We start from the raw sequence: 17,996 nt of genomic DNA, 5'->3' as shown, positions 1-17,996 counted from the left end.
TAAGGCAGTTATCAATACCTTAACGACCATCAATTTGGCTGAAATTTTGCAGAGATGATCTATACATTAGTACCTAAAAACTGAACGGTCAAGATGTGGATATGTGACCGAAAAGTTATCATAAACTCTAAAAGCGCACTTTAATTTTAGAGCGAGGCCTCGCTCTGGATAGGATCTTATATATATATATACATACTAGTCTTTAATCACACATGCAGAGCTCTGCATGTGTACGATAAAATTTTTGTTTTTGTTTTTTTTTTAAATAGAAAAATGGGTAGTTATTGCAGAAAAAATAGATTTAGTGGTAGTTATTGCAGGGAGAAAATAGTGGGAGAGAAAAGTGGGGGTTGTGGAATTACTTTTTTTTTTAATTTTCTTAATAAAAATCTATTTTTGTTGTAGAGAAACTGAAATTGAGAGAAATTCGTTGTGTATTCTTATTGATAATAAGGGCCTCTTTATATAGAGGATTACAATGCATAGAATCTTAATCATACCAGGAAAGTAATCGTACATTGAATAGGAATCTAGATCCTTCTAATTTAACCCTATTACCACTAGGTCAAGTAACCTAGAGTTTGGGCCAAACACAAATTAGGGTTTACTTGAACACTCCCCCTTGTGTTGCCCAAATGCGGTGCTTCTCTTGTTGCTTCGTTAAAAACCTTGCCGAGTAACAAAAACCCAGTGGGACAAAAATAACCTCGGTCGAAGGGGAAAAAGAGCACAACACACCCTTCATGTTTCGAGACGAACATATAGACATCTCCCCCTGATGTCTGCGCCTTCCCCTGATGACTACTATCATGGGAGTACAGATAATTTCCGCAAGCCAATTCTTGCCACATGTTTCTCGAACGTGGATTTGGGCAATGACTTAGTAAACAAGTCTGCCGCATTGTCCTCAGATCGAACCTGGTTCACTTTGATCTTGTGGAGCTTCTGTTGTTGCTGATTGTAGAAGAATTTAGGCGATATGTGCTTGGTATTATCGTCTTTGATGTAGCCTTGCTTCATTTGTTCAATGCAAGCAGCATTATCCTCATAAATGCTTGTTGGCTCATCTTTGGTAGACTTCAAACCACAATTGCTTCCAATATGCGTAACTATGGATCAAAGCCATATGCATTCACAAACTGCTTCGTGAAGAGCAATAATCTCTGCATGATTCAAAGAGGTAGCGACTAAGGTCTGCTTTGTAGACCTCCAAGATATCGCGGTCTTTCCCATGGTGTAACCAGTTTGGGAGCGACCTTTGTGTGGGTCAGAGAGGTACCCAGCATCAGCAAAACCTTCCAAAACACTTATATCGTTTTGGGATGGGGAGAGGGAACGCAATCCACCATGTGTGGCGTCCCTGGCACTTGATGGGTCCGAATCCATGTTTTCTCTGTAGGGATAGAACAAGCCCATATCGATCGTACCACTTAGGTATCGAAAGATATCTTTAACACTAGTCCAATGGCGACGTGTTGGCGCAGAGCTATATCTAGCTAGCAAGTTCACAGCGAATGAGATATCATGTCTTGTGCATTGTGCTAAGTACAATAATGCGCCTATTGCACTTAGGTAGGGCACTTCTGCCTCTAGCAATTTTTCATCGTCATCTTTTGGACGAAATTGATCCTTCCTTAGATCAAGACTACGGACGACCATTGGGGTGCTTGAAGGCTTAACCTTGCCAGTGTTAAAACGCCTAAGCATCTTTTGGGTATAAGCTGATTGATGAATCAGGATACCATCTCTACGGTGCTCAAGTTCTAAACCGAGGCAAAACCGTGTTTTCCCAAGATCTTTCATCTCAAACTCGGATTTCAAGTGTTCAGCGGTTTCCCTCAACTCTTTAAGGGTGCCAATTATGTTCATGTCATCGACATAAACCTCTACTATTGCAAATCCGGAACTTGTCCTTTTTATGAACACACATGGGCATAGTTCATTGTTGACATATCCCTTTCCAATCAAGTAGTCACTTAGACGGTTATACCACATCCGTCCGGATTGTTTCAATCCATATAGTGAGCGTTTCAATCTAATCGCAAACGCGCTCCGTGGTTTAGAGCCACTTGATTTGAGTAACTGAATTCCGTCTGGAATCTTCATGTATATCTCTGTATCTAGATCCCCATATAGATACTCAGTAACCACATCCATAAGCTGCATGTTCAGTTTTTCGGAAACTACCAAACTGACAAGGTAGCGGAACGTTATGACGTCCATTACGGGAGAATAAGTCTCCTCGTAGTCGATTCCAGGGCGTTGTGAGAAACCTTGCGCCACAAGGCGAGCTTTGTACCTTACAATCTCGTTTTTCTCATTACGCTTTCTAACGAATACCCATTTGTGACCAACTGGTTTGGTGTTGGGCGGTATTGGCACAACTGGTCCGAATACCTTTCTTTTCGCTAGAGAATCAAGTTCTGCCTGGATCGCATCTTTCCACTTTGGCCAATCAGCTCTACATTGGCATTCATTAACGGAGCGTGGTTCGATGTCATCGGTCTCAATAATCTCACGCGCCACTGAATACGCGAATACATCATCAATGATGATGGAGTTTCTTTCCCACGTCCCATGTACACTAGTGTAATTAACAGAGATCTCTACGTTCTCAGGGATAGGTTCTGACATTGAGGCGTCCCCCAATGATGTCTCTTGGACATAACCATAATCCGGAACATTCTCATGGGACGGATTTTGAGTATCGATGATCAAAGGATTTGTTTATGCCTCATTCGCTCTCTTTCTAGGGCGAGTATCCTTCGAATCAATTGGTCTACCGCGCTTTCTTGCGGGACTTGCTGCCATAGATGCCACATCATTGCCATGTTGGGCAATGGCGCCATCTCCTGGTGTCACAGGAGAGGCGTGATGTCCATTATTTGGGACATCGATCCTGGCAGGCACGTTTGCGGCAGGTATGTGTCATCTCGTCACTTTGGCAACATCAGAAAACGCATCAAGCAGAGTGTCTGCTACGTTCTGGAGCTCAATTATTCTTCGCACTTCAAGTTCGGACTGTGCGGTACGGGGATCGAGATGAGACATAGTGGGGACAAACCACGACAATTCCTGTCGTTCCTGTTGAACATCTGTGTTCTTATCTCCCCCTAACGATGGGAAGACTGTCTCATCAAAGTGACAATCCGAAAATCTAGCGGTAAAGAGATCGCCTGTCAAGGGTTCAAGGTAGCGGACGATCGTTGGAGATTCATATCCAACATAAATGCCCATTCGTCGTTGTGGACCCATCTTAGTACGCTGTGGCGGCGTAATAGGCACATAAATGTCACACCCAAAAATGCGTAAGTGCGAGATATCAGGCTCGTACCCAGTCACTAGCTGTAACGTAGAGTAAGATTGGGTTGCAGTGGGTCGTAGACGAATTAGCGTCGCTGCATGCAATATTGCATATCCCCAAGCAGAAACAGGGACATTGGTGCGCATAACAATGTCCGTGCTATCATCTGTAGTCGTTTGATAGTGACTTCTGCGAGACCATTTTGGGTATGAAAATGGGGAACTGGATGCTCTACATCAATCCCCAGTGACATGCAATAGTCATCGAATGTTTTTGATGTAAACTCCCCAGCATTATCAAGTCGAATTGACTTAATAGGATGGTCAGGGTAGTGAGCCAGTAGACGAATAATCTGGGCGAGGAGTTTAGCATAAGCAGTATTTCGAGTGGACAACAGCGCGACATGTGACCAGCATGTCGACGCATCAACCAATACCATAAAGTATTTAAAAGGTCCGCATGATGGTTGAATTGGTCCACAGATATCCCCTTGGATTCTCTGTAAGAACGGAATGAGTATTTTGGGATCCTTTGCGTAGGACGGTCTCGGTCCTAATTTCCCAAAGGAACAGGCTTTGCAGAAAGAGCAAGGGGCCTTAGAAGCAACCAATGAGGATTTTGGTTGGGCCTGAGCGTCTGTAGCGCTATTAGAAGCAAAGTGTGTGACTACATCTCCCATTATGGCGTTAGAGCCATGGAAATTGGTGTGTGTGGCGTCATGGCCACTAGGAGGAACAACCATGGCGTCATGCTCATGGTTGGCGCCATTAATGGCGTCATCACATGGGACTTGGGCGGCCCTATGGCGCCCTAAGACGGCTGCAGCTCCAGATGCTGCAATTGTTGCGGTCTTGCTAAGTCCTGGAATCAATTTTCGATTCTTGCTTCTTCTCACTCTGAAGAATGGATGTCCGTGTGAAGTCTTTAGTATACGGAGCATCATATCACGACCAGGATGTCCTAGTCGGTCATGCCAAAGCCAATATGTGTCTGAATCCAAGAGATCTTCTCTTATGACATTATTGGATTCAATAGGTCGAATTGTAGTGACATAAAGTCCACTAGATTGACACATAAGCTTCTCTAAGATGCGCTTTCTTCCGCAATCATTAGAGGTAATGCAAAGGAATCTATTCCGTTCTCACTATGCGTTTCCGCATGGAATCCGTTGGCTCTAATATCTTTAAAGCTCAATAAGGTTCGATTTGCCTTAGGAGCGTAGAGAGCTTCAGTGACTTTAATCAAGGTGCCATTAGGCAAAAGGAATTGGGTCATTCCATGTCCTTGAACTAAACCTGATGGCCTAGCCATCTTAGTCACAGATGAATATGTAGGCAACATCTCCAAGAATAATTGCCTATGTCGTAGAATGGTGTGCGTAGTCGCACTATCCGCAAGACATTGAAGTTCATCCCTTAAAGAAAAGCTCGTAATTAAAAAGGAGTCATAGAGAAAAGAACTCAACTTTTATTAATAAGCCAAACGGAATTACATCATCATTTCTTTAACCAAAAGAAATCTAATCCAATAAACTAGTTAATGCAAACAATGGTAGTCGTCTAACTCCTTTCGGTAATTCCAATGTAAATGTGACCAGGTGAGTAGAGAGATGTCGGTGGAGCGAGGCTCACTTAAGTACCACTTATCTCAAAACCTTCCTAGACATCACACTCACATTGAGTACGCCTACTTTGAAGAAAGACTAATAGCATTGGTGATACTACAAAAATAATATGGCAATTGCCTACATCTCTTGGAAATAAAAAGACTTAATCAAAATCGCCAGTTTCTGGGTCTTGATCCTTGTAGTCTTCCACCCTTAGATCGAGATCTCCATCTTGATCTTCTTGTTCCATGTAATTTGCCTCCCTTGCTTCACGAAACATCTTGTATGCGTTTGCAACGTTCTGGGATGCAATACACTTCTTTGCCCAATGTCCACTTGATCCACATCTGAGACAAGCATCATTATGGTCAGGTTCCCTTGATCGAGGCGCTCTGGGAGCGTTTTGTAGACTGTTATTGCCTTTGGTGGCGTTACCACCATAACCGGAGGCTTGGCCTCTCTCTCTCTTCACACGTTTACCTCCACGGTTCTATGCACGCCTATCTTGGCGATTTCCTTCCTCTTTAGGGCGAGAATATGGACCAGAACGTCCAGAATTATCCCTACTCTTAGGGTTTCGCTCCTTGCGTCCTCCCTTGGAAGCGCGACTATAATTAGACTCCAGAATTGACTTGGTTCCCACGGGTTTGGAGTTATAGTTCTTCACAAGTATGTTGTCGTGCTTTTCAGCTACGTTCAAGGCACCAATTAACTCATGAAATCTTGTGATGCGTCTAGCATTGACATCAATCCGATAGTTTTTGGCTATCATCAATGCAGAGACGGGGAAGGTGGAGAGAGTTTTCTCGATCAACATCGTATCAGTGATGTTCTGTCCACAGAATTCTATCATAGACTTGATACGAAGTGCTTCTGAATTGTAGTCAAGTACAGACTTGAAATCACAGAAGCGGAGGCTATGCCATCTCACTTCTAAGTCTGGAAGCAGGGAATCACGGACGTTGCCAAAACGCTGCTCGAGTTCTACCCATAGTCTTCTTGGGTCTTCCTCATTGAGGTACTCATTTTGGAGCGCGTCATTCATGTGCCTTGTCATGAGAATGATGGCTTTAGCTTCATTCGCCTCTCTCGTAGCTCTATTTGCTTCAAAAGCAGCAGCTTGTTGAGGAGTACGCACTTCCTGACTTGGCTCTTGGATCGTACTCAGGATCCCATCAGCCTTAAGATGATGGCGCACATCACGGACCCACTTGTGGTATCCAGCGCCTGTTGTCTCTAGTGGAGCGAAGCTCAACTTGTTCAGGTTACTCATCCTGAAAAAACAACAAGAAAATAGGGTTAGTTTCGGAGCGAAGAAGGCTACCACGAAAAACTATAAAATTTCTGAGCGTATTCGCTTCCAAGAAATTAGGGATTTTCTGAGCGTAGTCGCTTCCAAGAAAATCCGATTCCAAGAGGGGTTTTGGATTAGATCGAAACGACGATGTATGTGGTCGATCGTTTTCTTCTCAACAAACTCTAAGTTTGGAGGACTCTACAAGCTCTAAGCTCGGAGTGAGCACGAACCCCCACAGTTCGGCTTTTGGTCTCCCCTATGAAGAAGAAAGGGGGGTAGAAGAAGGGATGTTGGAAGTCCCCGAGAAAAAGAAGAAGAAATTGAAAAACTTCAAAAACAGGAACTTTTAGAAAAGTTTACCTTGAAAAGATGCTGGAATTCTTGACCGGAAAAGATGACGGAGGTGGCCGGAAAAAGTTTGCCGGAGGTCGCCGGAAAAATGGCCGGAAATTGGTGGCCGGAGCTAGGCAGGGTTGCTGCAGGGGCTGTGCAGGAGGTGTGCGGAGGCTGTGCAGGGCTGGCAGGCAGTTGCTCGACAGGTGCTAGGCAGCTGTCGGCAGATGCAGGCACAGGGGTGCGCAGGTCTCGGCAGGTGCTCGGCAGGTCTCGGTAGGGGCTATGCGGAGCTTTCGGCAGATGTCGACAGGGGCAGGCACAGGGGTGTCTCGGCAGGTCTCGGCAGGAGGCTTGCAGGGGCTGTCGGCAGATCTCAGCAGATGCAGGCACAGGGCTCGGCAGATCTCGGCAGGGCTTGCAGGGGCAGGCACAAGGCAGGGGCCGGTCCGATTTTTCCGATGGCCGGTTCAAGGGTTTTCCGGCCAGTTCCGGTGGTTCCGCCATCGGTTCTGGGCTCCTTGGGAATAGGGCTTCGATATGTGGGGCGGTGGTTGCAGGATTTTGAAGGTTACGAAATTAGGGTTTTCAGGGTTAGGGCTTCGTGCTGATAACGTGTTGTAGAGAAACTGAAATTGAGAGAAATTCGCTGTGTATTCTTATTGATAATAGGGGCCTCTTTATATAGAGAATTACAATGCATAGAATCTTAATCATACAAGGAAAGTAATCGTACATTGAATAGGAATCTAGATCCTTCTAATTTAACCATATTACCACTAGGTCAAGTAACCTAAAGTTTGGGCCAAACACAAATTAGGGTTTACTTGAACAATTTTCTAATTGTCCTATTTATCCTTGTAATTTAATTTATTCTCAAATTTTTTTTTATCTTTTAGGGTTAAATCTGTCAAAATTTTCAATTTTGGCTAACAAAACCTCTTCTGTAGCTCACAGGTTAGCTCATCTTGCTAATTTAAATTATCTTAATGATGTTTGGTTAGAGGAGGCTCCTGTTATTATTCAGGATTTTCTCTATGAGGACTCATGTAACTGTCATCGAGGTCAATACCCTATGTCCCCCTCGATGCATGATTCTAATTTTAATACAATAAATCAGGCGTGGGGATGAGCCTCCCAGCTTGGCTGGGTTCCAAACCCCTTAAGAAAAAAAAAAAAAAAAATAGTATAGATACGTACTATCTTAACTTGAAAAAAAAAAAAATAGACCTAAGTCTTTGACAAAATTCAATCCAAGTAGGAATGGGAATCTTTATGTAATAGGGAAAGTATATTTAATGATTTTAATCATAGATTTCCTATATATATTCTGAATAAGATTCCTAATAATATTAGATTTAGATTTTATGTAATCTTTGTACTGTTGTCCCTATATAAAAGGTCATATTATCAATGAAGAAGTGTGCATTATTCTCTCTAAATTTTCTCATTTTACAATACAATCTTTTTGTCAATCTTTTGGATATACGAAATCGAATTCAGTTCCATCAGTCTCTCTATTCCGAACCTTTAATCTTTGACAAAATTCAATTCAAGTCGAACTGCTGTATATTCATCAAGTTGAGATTTCTGAAACAAGGATTCCAATAACCAATGTCTACCACAAAATCTCTGACTGCTACTAAGAAAGTGGTTATTCATCTGAGAGCTACTGGCGATGCCCCTATACTAAAGCAAGCCAAATTCAAGATACTTGTAACGGACAAGTTTGCTAAAGTGACTGACTTTTTAAGGAGGCAACTTCACCGAGATACGTTATTTGTGTATGTCAATAGTGCATTCTCACCAAACCCAGATGAATTGGTGATGGATCTGTATAATAATTTTGGTTTTGATGGTAAACTGGTAGTCAATTATGCTTGTTCCATTGCGTGGGGCTAACTATCAGTGTGGGGTTTGCATGATATAACTAATGATAATGAGGACATCAAATTTTTCTTTCCACAAGAACGTGGAACATGAGTTGCTATAGAGGAGACATGATTTGACCCCCTTGATGGATAATCTGATATTGATAATTTAGTTGGCCAACAGATCGAAAGTGAAACTTCATGTGTACTATGATGGGTTTTTGACTAATTCTGCTGCTGTGCTGTGAAAAGGAGTGCACAGAAAGAGTGTTAATGATGCACTGCGATGCTACCAAATTGCAAGGGGGTCAGGAACTGAAGTTCTTTTTCCAATATCTCTAGGCACAACAGATGTTCAACTAATGCTTCTTTGTGAAATACTTATTTTCGTATATTGCCATTTTCCCACATTATCTTCGTTTGTGTAAGTCGTGATGTTCTTTGCAGGAAATGTTTATGGTTGCATAAATGTTCTTTCCCACAAATGATTTAATCGTCTTGACCAACCATCTTATCGATGCATCTCTATGGTCGGCTATCAAGTGTCACATGCTCATGGCCTAGTGTTGTATGGGATGCAAATGAAATTCATGTTCCTTTCATGGTGGCTGTATTGACTATTTGGGTTCGCAAGCCTCCTTGATGGGCGTGCGATCTGAAACATTTCCTGGAAATACCTACTTGATTTTTACAATTTCCATAACCCTTTGTTCTGAGACACATGTAACAAAAAAAAAAAAAAAAAGGCTGTAGAGTGGTTTAAGCAGTAATGTTTTCAACTACAAAAGAAAATCTAAAAACTGGAATTTAGGGTTGTGCTTTGCCTTGCCTTGCACACAAGTTACAAAGCCAAGTAAACAACATGGTTTTGCCAGTTATACGGGCACAAAGCCTTCGTATTCTTTAGAGTAAATTCTGTTAAATAAGTACAGAATATGCCAAGTAGTAGAAAGATTTTTCATACTACATATGATTTATAGGCTCTGTTTGGGAAACTAAACTTCATAGTAAATTTTCGAATTCATGAAACAATGTTCACAGACAAGATTATCTGTCAGCTAGTAGGAACAAAACTCCCGCTGGTGACAAACCAGCAATACACAAGAGAGAAACCCTGCGAACCCTAAGTCCTTAACAAAGAACAGCTGCAGATTCTTGGCAATGTGAAGAGAGAGTCAAAATCCGCAGGTACCTTGCTCCTTCATCTTCTTAAAGTAGATTGGCTTCAAAAAACCACAGCTTACTGTATTGTACAGTGGATATGTATTTAGCTATTCAGGTGATATTGAACAGTTCATGGGAGCCATTCCCAGACATGGTAGTTGCGCACAGCTTCTAGTCCTGAGATCTCTGAATGATATCTGACTAGGTGGTATCCGATTTCATCCACTCTATTTCAATCAAGGGTGTAATTGGACGTGTAAGGGAAAGATGTTTTAAGGAAAGGTGTAGCCCTCTTGGGACTTTTCTTTTCTGTGAATGATTCAAATTTAGCAAGAGAAGAAACAAAATCATATATTACATTTCTGTATGACGAAAGAGACAGAAATAATCAACCCGAGGAGCATTTCTTTTAGCAATAAAAGGAGTAGCATTTCTAGTTGATGATCTCTCCCTCTTCTTCCTCATCTTCAACATGATCATCATTGTAACAACAATCTTTATTATCATTGTTACCAACTTTTTCAAACGTGGACTTGTCACGGCCCCCATAAGCACCTTTCCCGGCAACTGAAGACAACTCTTCAACCACACCTTCCTCCACCACACTTTCTTTAACTACTACAGTAGGAAATTTCAAAGGTTTGTCAGGAAAATCTTTAAAGAAAGAGTTTGTCACCATGAACCTAAACACCTGGCATAATCGACTTTTATCTCTCTTGATATCTGAACTAAGAAGCTTCTGCAGTAAGGTTGGCTCCCTTTGGTTGAATGAAGGGTCATTAGATGAATCCTTCTGACTTGATCTTTGCCTCTTTGCAAACCGGTCCTTCTTATCATATCTGTCTCTCTTAACGAACTTGTTTTGTGATCTCCGATTGTTAGTCCATGACTTATTCTCCTCTCTTCCATTCCCTTGTTTTTCTGAATCTGAGAGGTAGTGAGATGGTATCTCAGCGACTTCAACTCCCATCTCAGCCTGCTTTGTAAGAATCTCCTTGAGTTGCTGCAACAGAGTTTCTCAATATTTACTGAATGTAATATACTTTTTGGTTTTTGGTGCTTGTAATATACTTTTCTTTATGATAACAAAAGGTAGATAAAATTCGATTGAAAAATTAGTAATCAGAAAACAACTTAGATTTAAACCAGTGAGAAATTCAACTGAAACAGCATTTTCAAAACATGCAAGGAAAGACAAGAAAAATTGAATAGACTAAATTTACTCTTGCACACCTAGTTCCACCCTTGACCAAAATTAAAAATATCAGACTTAAGCAAAAGGTGGTAAAGATGTGTAGTTACACAGTACACCGCCTTGTGAAACAAGCATATTTGGGTTGAATCTTGTTCGGTTGAAACAAGATATATATTAGATAGGAAAAACTCAGCAAGAAATGGGTAATAGACTAATAGTAGAGCTCCAGTCTATAATAACTAGGTTTTGCATAAATCTGAACATATCCTGATTTAGTAGCCATAGTTTGGTTAGGAAGGTAGGTACCCTCCTTGGAAGCCCAAGACCCAACCTATTGGCCCAGCTATTGCCAATTGTATTGAAAAATTAAAACAAAAAGTAGATTTTTCAGAATTAGTCCAAGAGATGCTAAGTTACCAAGAGTATTTATAGGTGTGTTGCTACTGAGAGTCTATTTGAGTATAGAAATATACTCTCTCTTAACGTTCTACAAGGGTCTTATATTTTTATTTTACATTGGCGAGGATTGAACTTCAGAACTATCATAATCTGAACCCATTTCTCATTCTCCCTCACCATATGGGCTAACCCCAAGGGCTCCAAATGGTTTTAGCAAGTCTTTTTGGTATTTGGAGGAGTACATAGCAGATGTATATGAATAAGAAAGCTAGTTTGAGTAGTTTCTGCAAACCAAACAGAGATGGGGAATGAGTGGAAATTAGGTGTTAGTCTTGATCCCTTGGGTATTTATTTTTCATGCATGAACCATCATTCTAAACCCAACGTAATCCTAGACAACATTCATAACCGTCCTGCATCACAACCTCTAGTATCAAGAAGATGGCTAAAACCGTAAAAAGACAGGTAATAACAATCGGCCAAGATATTTCTAAGTCCAAATTTTCAGACAGGAAAAGAATAAAAGATTTTTCTTTCTTTTTCCACTTTAACCCAAGTTCATGTCACCATAACAGATAAACTTTATCTCTTGGAACGTCCTGATCACAATACCCTGCTACCTCTGGACAATCTAAACTACCTGCAATCTTGATGTTAGCCAAATACCATGACCGGATATCTAACCAGCATAGTAGCCTCAAAGAATTTTCATGACCCATTCATCTTACACAGTGAAATCCAGGATCCAGTGATCTGGACTTGAGTCAAATTATATACAACTGGATACCCAATGATCTATTCAAGTAACACAGTATTTGAGACGAATGATAGACAAGCAGAAGTAATAAGTTATTTTAAGAGCCAAATTATGATGGACTACTTTTCGTTAAATAGGCATTTTACAAATACGCTCGATGGAATTATTAGATGAGTAATGAATATGCCATGAGTCCATTCAGTGCCTCTTCTAACTTATATTAAAAAAAAAAAAAAACAAAACAAAAAGGTGTAAAAAGAAATATTATCATCATTAGCTCGCCAAGTTGGCCTGGGTGTGAATAAGTTAATCAAAAGGACTGCCCAGTGTAAAAGTACGAGAGAGAGAGAGAGAGAGAGAGAGAGAGGTAGTCACATACCTCCCTTCGTGCTTTGGCCTCTCTCTCAATGGCCTCCGAGTGTATTGTCTTTTCACTTAGCTTCTGCAAGTGGAATTTTAATATGAGGCCATTTACATTGGATGTGTTTATATAAAAACAAAAGAAATATAACAAGAAAGCATGAATCACAGTGAGATGAACCTTCTCGATGTTGGTGTTTGATGGATAGTTCTTCCTACGTCCTTCACGCCACAGTTGAACTTCTTGTTCCGTATAGGACAAAGAAAGAGATCTTTTCATTTGAAAAGGAATTCACAGAAAAATAGTAATAAGAAACAAGGAGTAAATATAATTCGAACACAATAAAGACAAACATATGAGTGATAACTCACAAAAAGACAGCTTCTGAGAAACTAAATCTACTTCAATGACAATAAATTTGACCATGTTACATATTAGAATCACTAAGACATTATAAATTTCACAATCCTAACTGTTTGACCCAATCACATTAACATAGAGAACTTCAAAGTTTTGCCACTCCCAGATAACGGTTATAATAACACCACCAGTGATCTTTCTTGTATGCCAACTTTAAACTTGAAGTGTCACCAATTAATTGGTTATATATCAATACTAACTGACCTGAATTTGAAGAAGTTATCAGGCTTGAGATACCTCATCTGCCATGCTATCTAACTATGGGCTTTAGCATAGATCTGCCGAATTTCGGCAGGTCCTAATCTCTAATTCATATTTTTAATTTTTCTATATCAACTATATATTGAAACTTAATACTAAATTATAAATGAAACTGGTAGCCTTCTGCCCAAGTGTCTCTCACTTGAACCAAGTACACAATTTTTTCCACAAATGGCAGATTTCGATCATAATGCCCACGCTCAAATATTGGACAGGTTTAAGCTGTAACTAGCACTCAGCGCCTTGGCCCTTCTCCAGTCCTACTCCTCCATTTTACTACTGAACTTGGGACACATGATACAAAAATTAAATTTTTATTATACTTAATGACATTCTTAGTTAACCTTATTTTCAAAATGCCTCATGAAAAGAAAAGTTCAACTGATCAGCCTAAGGATTTGGCAAGATTAACACTAAGATAAGTAGACTTCTTTCTAGTTATTAATTTAAATCAATAAATGTATGTCTCTTATAAAGAAAAAACAATAATAAAATAATTAACACTAAGGATTTGGCATCCTAAAGTTATGCCCAAATGGAAAATTGGAGCTATTGTGTATTTGATTTTTGAATGCCTCCAACAAATAAAACCAACAAACAACTTTGCTAGACTTAGCTCACCACCCTTTGATGAAAAGCATCTTATCAGGGCAAAATTAGGAATCCTCTAAAACTTGTAAAAGAGAAACAATATACATGTAAAAATATATGGTACGAGAGATCGAGCAGAAATACCTTTTCCTTTCCCTTCCTTGATTCATAGAGCCGGCAAGAGCAGATTTTCCTTCCTTCTCATTGCTTAGCCCTGCTTTTGTGTGGGGAGAGAGAGAGAGAGAGAGAGAGACTTATTAAACATCATGCTTACAAAATTCCATGTCGACTAAAGTAATCGGCAATCCTCAGTGTATGGTTGCCAAGAAGGTTGGGATTCCTAAAAAGAAGGGGGTGGGATTCTGGAAAAGGTTGGACTGTGGGATACAAATATATTGAGTATAAATTAAAAAATAAATAAATCCCTTGGATAGTTCCTTCAAGAAATTTGAAGAAACAGACAGAAAAGAATTAAATAGGGATTACTGAAAATTATGCCAAAGAATCCCACATTATGAAGAGCTTCATTCTTAAGTTAATGGGCAGGCATGGATAAACAATTTGATGAATAAATAGACAGAAAGTGCAGCAAGCAGTTAGTTTTGGTTCAAAAAAGAGATATTATTATCAGTTTCAATCATCCATTCAGTTTGATCTAAGGTTAACTGCATTTTGGAGTAAAGTTTCCTTCTGAAATTATCGTTGTGAAGTGCAATGAATCTAATAATCACGTAAGTTGACAAATTCACTAGAGAACAACATAAATTAAAAACCAAATAAATAAACTTATAATAAAAAGTTATCCTGCATCAAGCATGCTGGCGGGTATACATGCAGAAAAATAAGAAGTGTCAGATCTATAGTTGGAATTGGCTAAACAAGCAAACTTTTGCAGCAACTTCCTCATTAAAATCATATATCATAGCATATCTTCCTTTCAATTATATAAAGTACTGTATAAACTTGGTCGACATGATTAAAGCACTAACCTTTTCTGTTTTGCCTATTACCAAACTTTCCCTTTGCATTTTTGATATGATGAAACTGAGAATTCTGAAATCTACACGAATCAAATTTATTGTGGATTATTGGTCCAAATCTTTAAAACTAAAATAAAGATATATCACAAGTAGAATATAACCTACCCCCCTTGCGGCTGTAACCCTCGTTTTGGATGCTTTATAAAACTTTTGCTTGTCGAAGTTTTCCTGTCAGAATTTGAATTGTAAACGCCACCAGCTTTTATATGATTTCCCTGCAATGCAGATCACTTAGAATAAAAGATTCTGCTAGAATATAGCTGCTTCGGAGGAAAAGAAAATGTACTTAAGATGCTTGGATAAGATATATAAAAGGGAGAAAAGCAAATAAAGGCAGGACATCAACAGAGATCACTAAATGATGTCATATCCATATTATAAATTTCATAGTATGGCCATATCAGCATATAGTGCATGTATATGTACACAGACAGATGAGGTCTGAAAAACTTCACATGACCATATAAAGCTTAGTAGAAGTAACTTCTTGTCTGAGCTTAAAAATATGAATAAATAAACAAACCTTAGCAGATATCCACAGGGAAAAACGAAGGTACCTGTGTCCCTCGGAAGACGTTGTTTTGCTGATTCTGGTTGATTTGTTGTCCTGCCTGATTTGGAGAGTGCACATTACCAGAATTAGGAGTTGCTGAAAAAGCAGGATTTTGCAGAACTGCAGCCTGAGGTGCCTGATTTGATCCTCCAAATGCATAATTAGGACCACCTTGGCAAGGGTTTTGCATTTGCATTTGCATTGGCACAACCTGATTCCCATTCAACAGATTCGGCGAACAGAATTGCCCATATGGCCCAATATTTTGATTCATCTGCTGTAAATTCAACAGGTTATGTCCAAACAATTGACCAGGTAGAAAACCCATATTTTGATTTACTTGATTGAGATTCTGCCCCATATTGCATAACTGCCCGTTAAATGGATAGGAAGCAGCCAAGTTCATATTGAGTGCATTATTCTGTGGACCAAAAAATCCAACACTAGGATAACCTGGTTGAGATATGGGACCAAGGGAACCAAATTGCGACATGGGCACACGCATATGGTTATTTTGCATCGGAAGAAGATTGTTAGATAAATTCATGAAACCGGGCTGAGGTCCCATCGAAGGTGGCAACATATTACATGAATTTGCATGCGATGGATTAAATGGCATACCCTGCTGCTTTAAAAAAAAAAACACAAAAACCCAGCAAAGAAGAAGCAAAATTGGGTTAGCAAAGGAATCCATCGTATATATCCATATTACAGAACTGTTTAAGGAGAGACCTACCTGCTGTTGAGGAGATGGAGCAGAGCTACCACCATTACCGCCGGCCGGGTGAGCTTGGCCGGAATTTTGGTGAAAGGAATTATAGTGAGGTAACATTTTGCAGCTTAAACACTTTGAATTCTCTTTCTTCTGCTATATAGTTTTCTTAGCCTTCACTTCAATCAGAAACACAGAAAAAAAAAAATTAATAAACTTGCTTTGTTCCCATAAAAGCTGAAAGCTAATGGTAACAGAGATTACTTCAAAAAAAAATTTATACTGAAAGGATCGAGGACACTTCGTTATCGAAAGGATTGAATCAAAGCGAAACAGCAAACCCAATACAAAATCAACACAGTTGAAAGAATTGAAAGGAAAACTTACATTCCTGGATTGGATTATATTCCTGCAATAGAATTGCATTCCTGGACCCAATTTTTGAGAATTCGAAGCTCGTCTAAGCATTTGGAGCCTCTCTGTGGGTTTAGGGTTTTAGGGAAGTAGGTTCTCGCCAATAAACCCGAAGAGAAGAGACTTTTTTTTCTTTTTATAGTTTTTTTCGTTTTTCCTGGGTTGCCAGGTTTGTCCCGACGCTCGTTTAATATTCTAGGGGTATTTTTTGTCAATATTGTTATTACAAAGGAATTTTCGGTTTCTTGTTCGTCCTCTTCTCCCATCGTTACCACTCACGTAAAATTTCAAAAGAGCCCCCTCAAACCCTAGTCTCCATGGAGATTTTGATATGAAATTGTTGCAATCTCAACAATGACATCGATATGCAATCATTGAAACGTTTGATGTTGGTAAATGTAGAAATGATCGTTATGATTGATATCGTGAGACTGTTAATCACAATGGTATGATATCTTTAATCCAGACACAACAAGCGAATCTATACACAAGTGACAAAAAACTTTCATTAGTCATTACACTACAAGTCATCTTTCTCTTCCAAACACAATCAGTAATAATCAAGCCTTATACATCGAAAACATTATTAGTCAAGTTGAGTGGAGTGATCCTCCATACATATATCACAGCACGCAAGAATGCCTCTCTTTTTCATATGATGATTACAAAGATGCATGGTCAAAAATCTTCCTCCATCAAACTAAGGATTTTAGTCACTCCTGATTTATTAATTTTGACAAATACTTCAACGGAAAATTCTCGTTATGGTTTGTTAGCTGGTGAAACTCTCACGGATGCTCTTTCAGCCTCCTCCCAAAACCTTTGTAAGACTCAGTAAAATATTTTGCAACCATTCAAAACCTCATTAAACATCTATAGCATTTCCAAGTAACAAGCCACTTCATATACAAATACAAAGTTCCTTGGATCCTAAAGTGGCAGTATGAATTAAAAGATGATATTGTATCTCGCCATGTTTTGCCAAGTGGTGCAATCAGTACATTTATGAGCGAGTTACTGCTCAAGTTAACTAAGAATTTCTGGTCAAAACACCACAGCCACAACAAACCCTTGTTGTCCAGTCACTAGGTTCCACTAGCTCTTCCTTAAGCAAAATTGAAAGAGCTGGCCAGGCAATTAATGGTCAAAGCGTCTCAGTTAAGTTATGATGATGATGATGAAGAGAATGATCATAAATCTCATTCAATTTCATCTTCAACAAAGCCAAAGACGAGGCGGTTGGGTTAGGCGGGTTTTGGTTAGCTGCTGTTGGTGAGTTTCACTGGGTGCCGACAACGGTGATAATTGCATCCTCACGTCGTCACATAAGAGAGTCCCACCCTTTGATAATTGTCACTAAAAGAGCATCTGGGTTTTCTTCAACTTTGATGGGCTTTGGAATATTATCATCATCATCATCAGCTGTACTATTTAAAGCTAATATAGCATCTGGGTTCAACTTTGTTCTTTTGATCTTGATCCTCCTTGTTAGCATTTGCATAACATTCCATTATGAGAAATGGGTCTCGATAATTGAGGGCATTTGTGGTTTTTTTTTTTTTTTTTTTTTTTTGAATTGGCTGTCGGCTTGGTCGTGAAAGAGCAGCCTTGCTTATTAGAAGAGAAAGAAAGAGCAGTTTTGCTTGCTCTCTATCACCGCCGCAGACTCTGAGCATTTGTGGTTGAAGGGTTACGGTATTGTAGGCATATTGATTGAA

The 17,996-nt window shown here is 39.7% G+C and overlaps 2 protein-coding genes across 9 annotated transcripts; one reads left to right on the top strand and one right to left on the bottom strand.

Moving 5' to 3' along the window:
• The first annotated feature begins 8,154 nt into the window (after nt 1-8,154).
• Nucleotides 8,155-8,442, top strand: LOC133720405 (ubiquitin-like protein ATG12). 2 transcript variants are annotated; one of them, XM_062146688.1, is made up of 2 exons: nt 8,155-8,250; nt 8,383-8,442. In XM_062146688.1, the coding sequence occupies exons 1-2, from the start codon at nt 8,155-8,157 to the stop codon at nt 8,440-8,442; spliced, it is 156 nt and encodes a 51-aa protein (XP_062002672.1). The 2 variants fall into 2 exon arrangements, with proteins under 2 accessions (XP_062002672.1, XP_062002671.1); XM_062146687.1 differs by having other exon boundaries at nt 8,155-8,442.
• Nucleotides 8,443-9,354: 912 nt separating this feature from the next.
• On the bottom strand, nt 9,355-16,402 carry LOC133721824 (uncharacterized). Of its 7 annotated transcripts, none has more exons than XM_062148559.1 (9): nt 16,252-16,402; nt 15,889-16,043; nt 15,157-15,780; nt 14,705-14,814; nt 14,549-14,619; nt 13,704-13,776; nt 12,468-12,558; nt 12,306-12,368; nt 9,355-10,578 (listed from the first exon to the last, which is right to left on the bottom strand). In XM_062148559.1, the coding sequence occupies exons 2-9, from the start codon at nt 15,982-15,984 to the stop codon at nt 10,009-10,011; spliced, it is 1,698 nt and encodes a 565-aa protein (XP_062004543.1). In that variant the 5' UTR covers nt 15,985-16,043; nt 16,252-16,402; the 3' UTR covers nt 9,355-10,008. The 7 variants fall into 7 exon arrangements, with proteins under 7 accessions (XP_062004543.1, XP_062004549.1, XP_062004550.1 ...); XM_062148565.1 differs by having other exon boundaries at nt 13,704-13,773; XM_062148566.1 differs by having other exon boundaries at nt 15,157-15,774.
• Between the last annotated feature and the right edge of the window lie 1,594 nt (nt 16,403-17,996).

Source organism: Rosa rugosa, chromosome 7 (assembly GCF_958449725.1).
Source record: "Rosa rugosa chromosome 7, drRosRugo1.1, whole genome shotgun sequence".
NCBI lineage: Eukaryota > Viridiplantae > Streptophyta > Magnoliopsida > Rosales > Rosaceae > Rosa > Rosa rugosa.
Note: the sequence above shows the minus strand (reverse complement) of the source record. Positions and strands in the feature narration are given on the sequence as shown.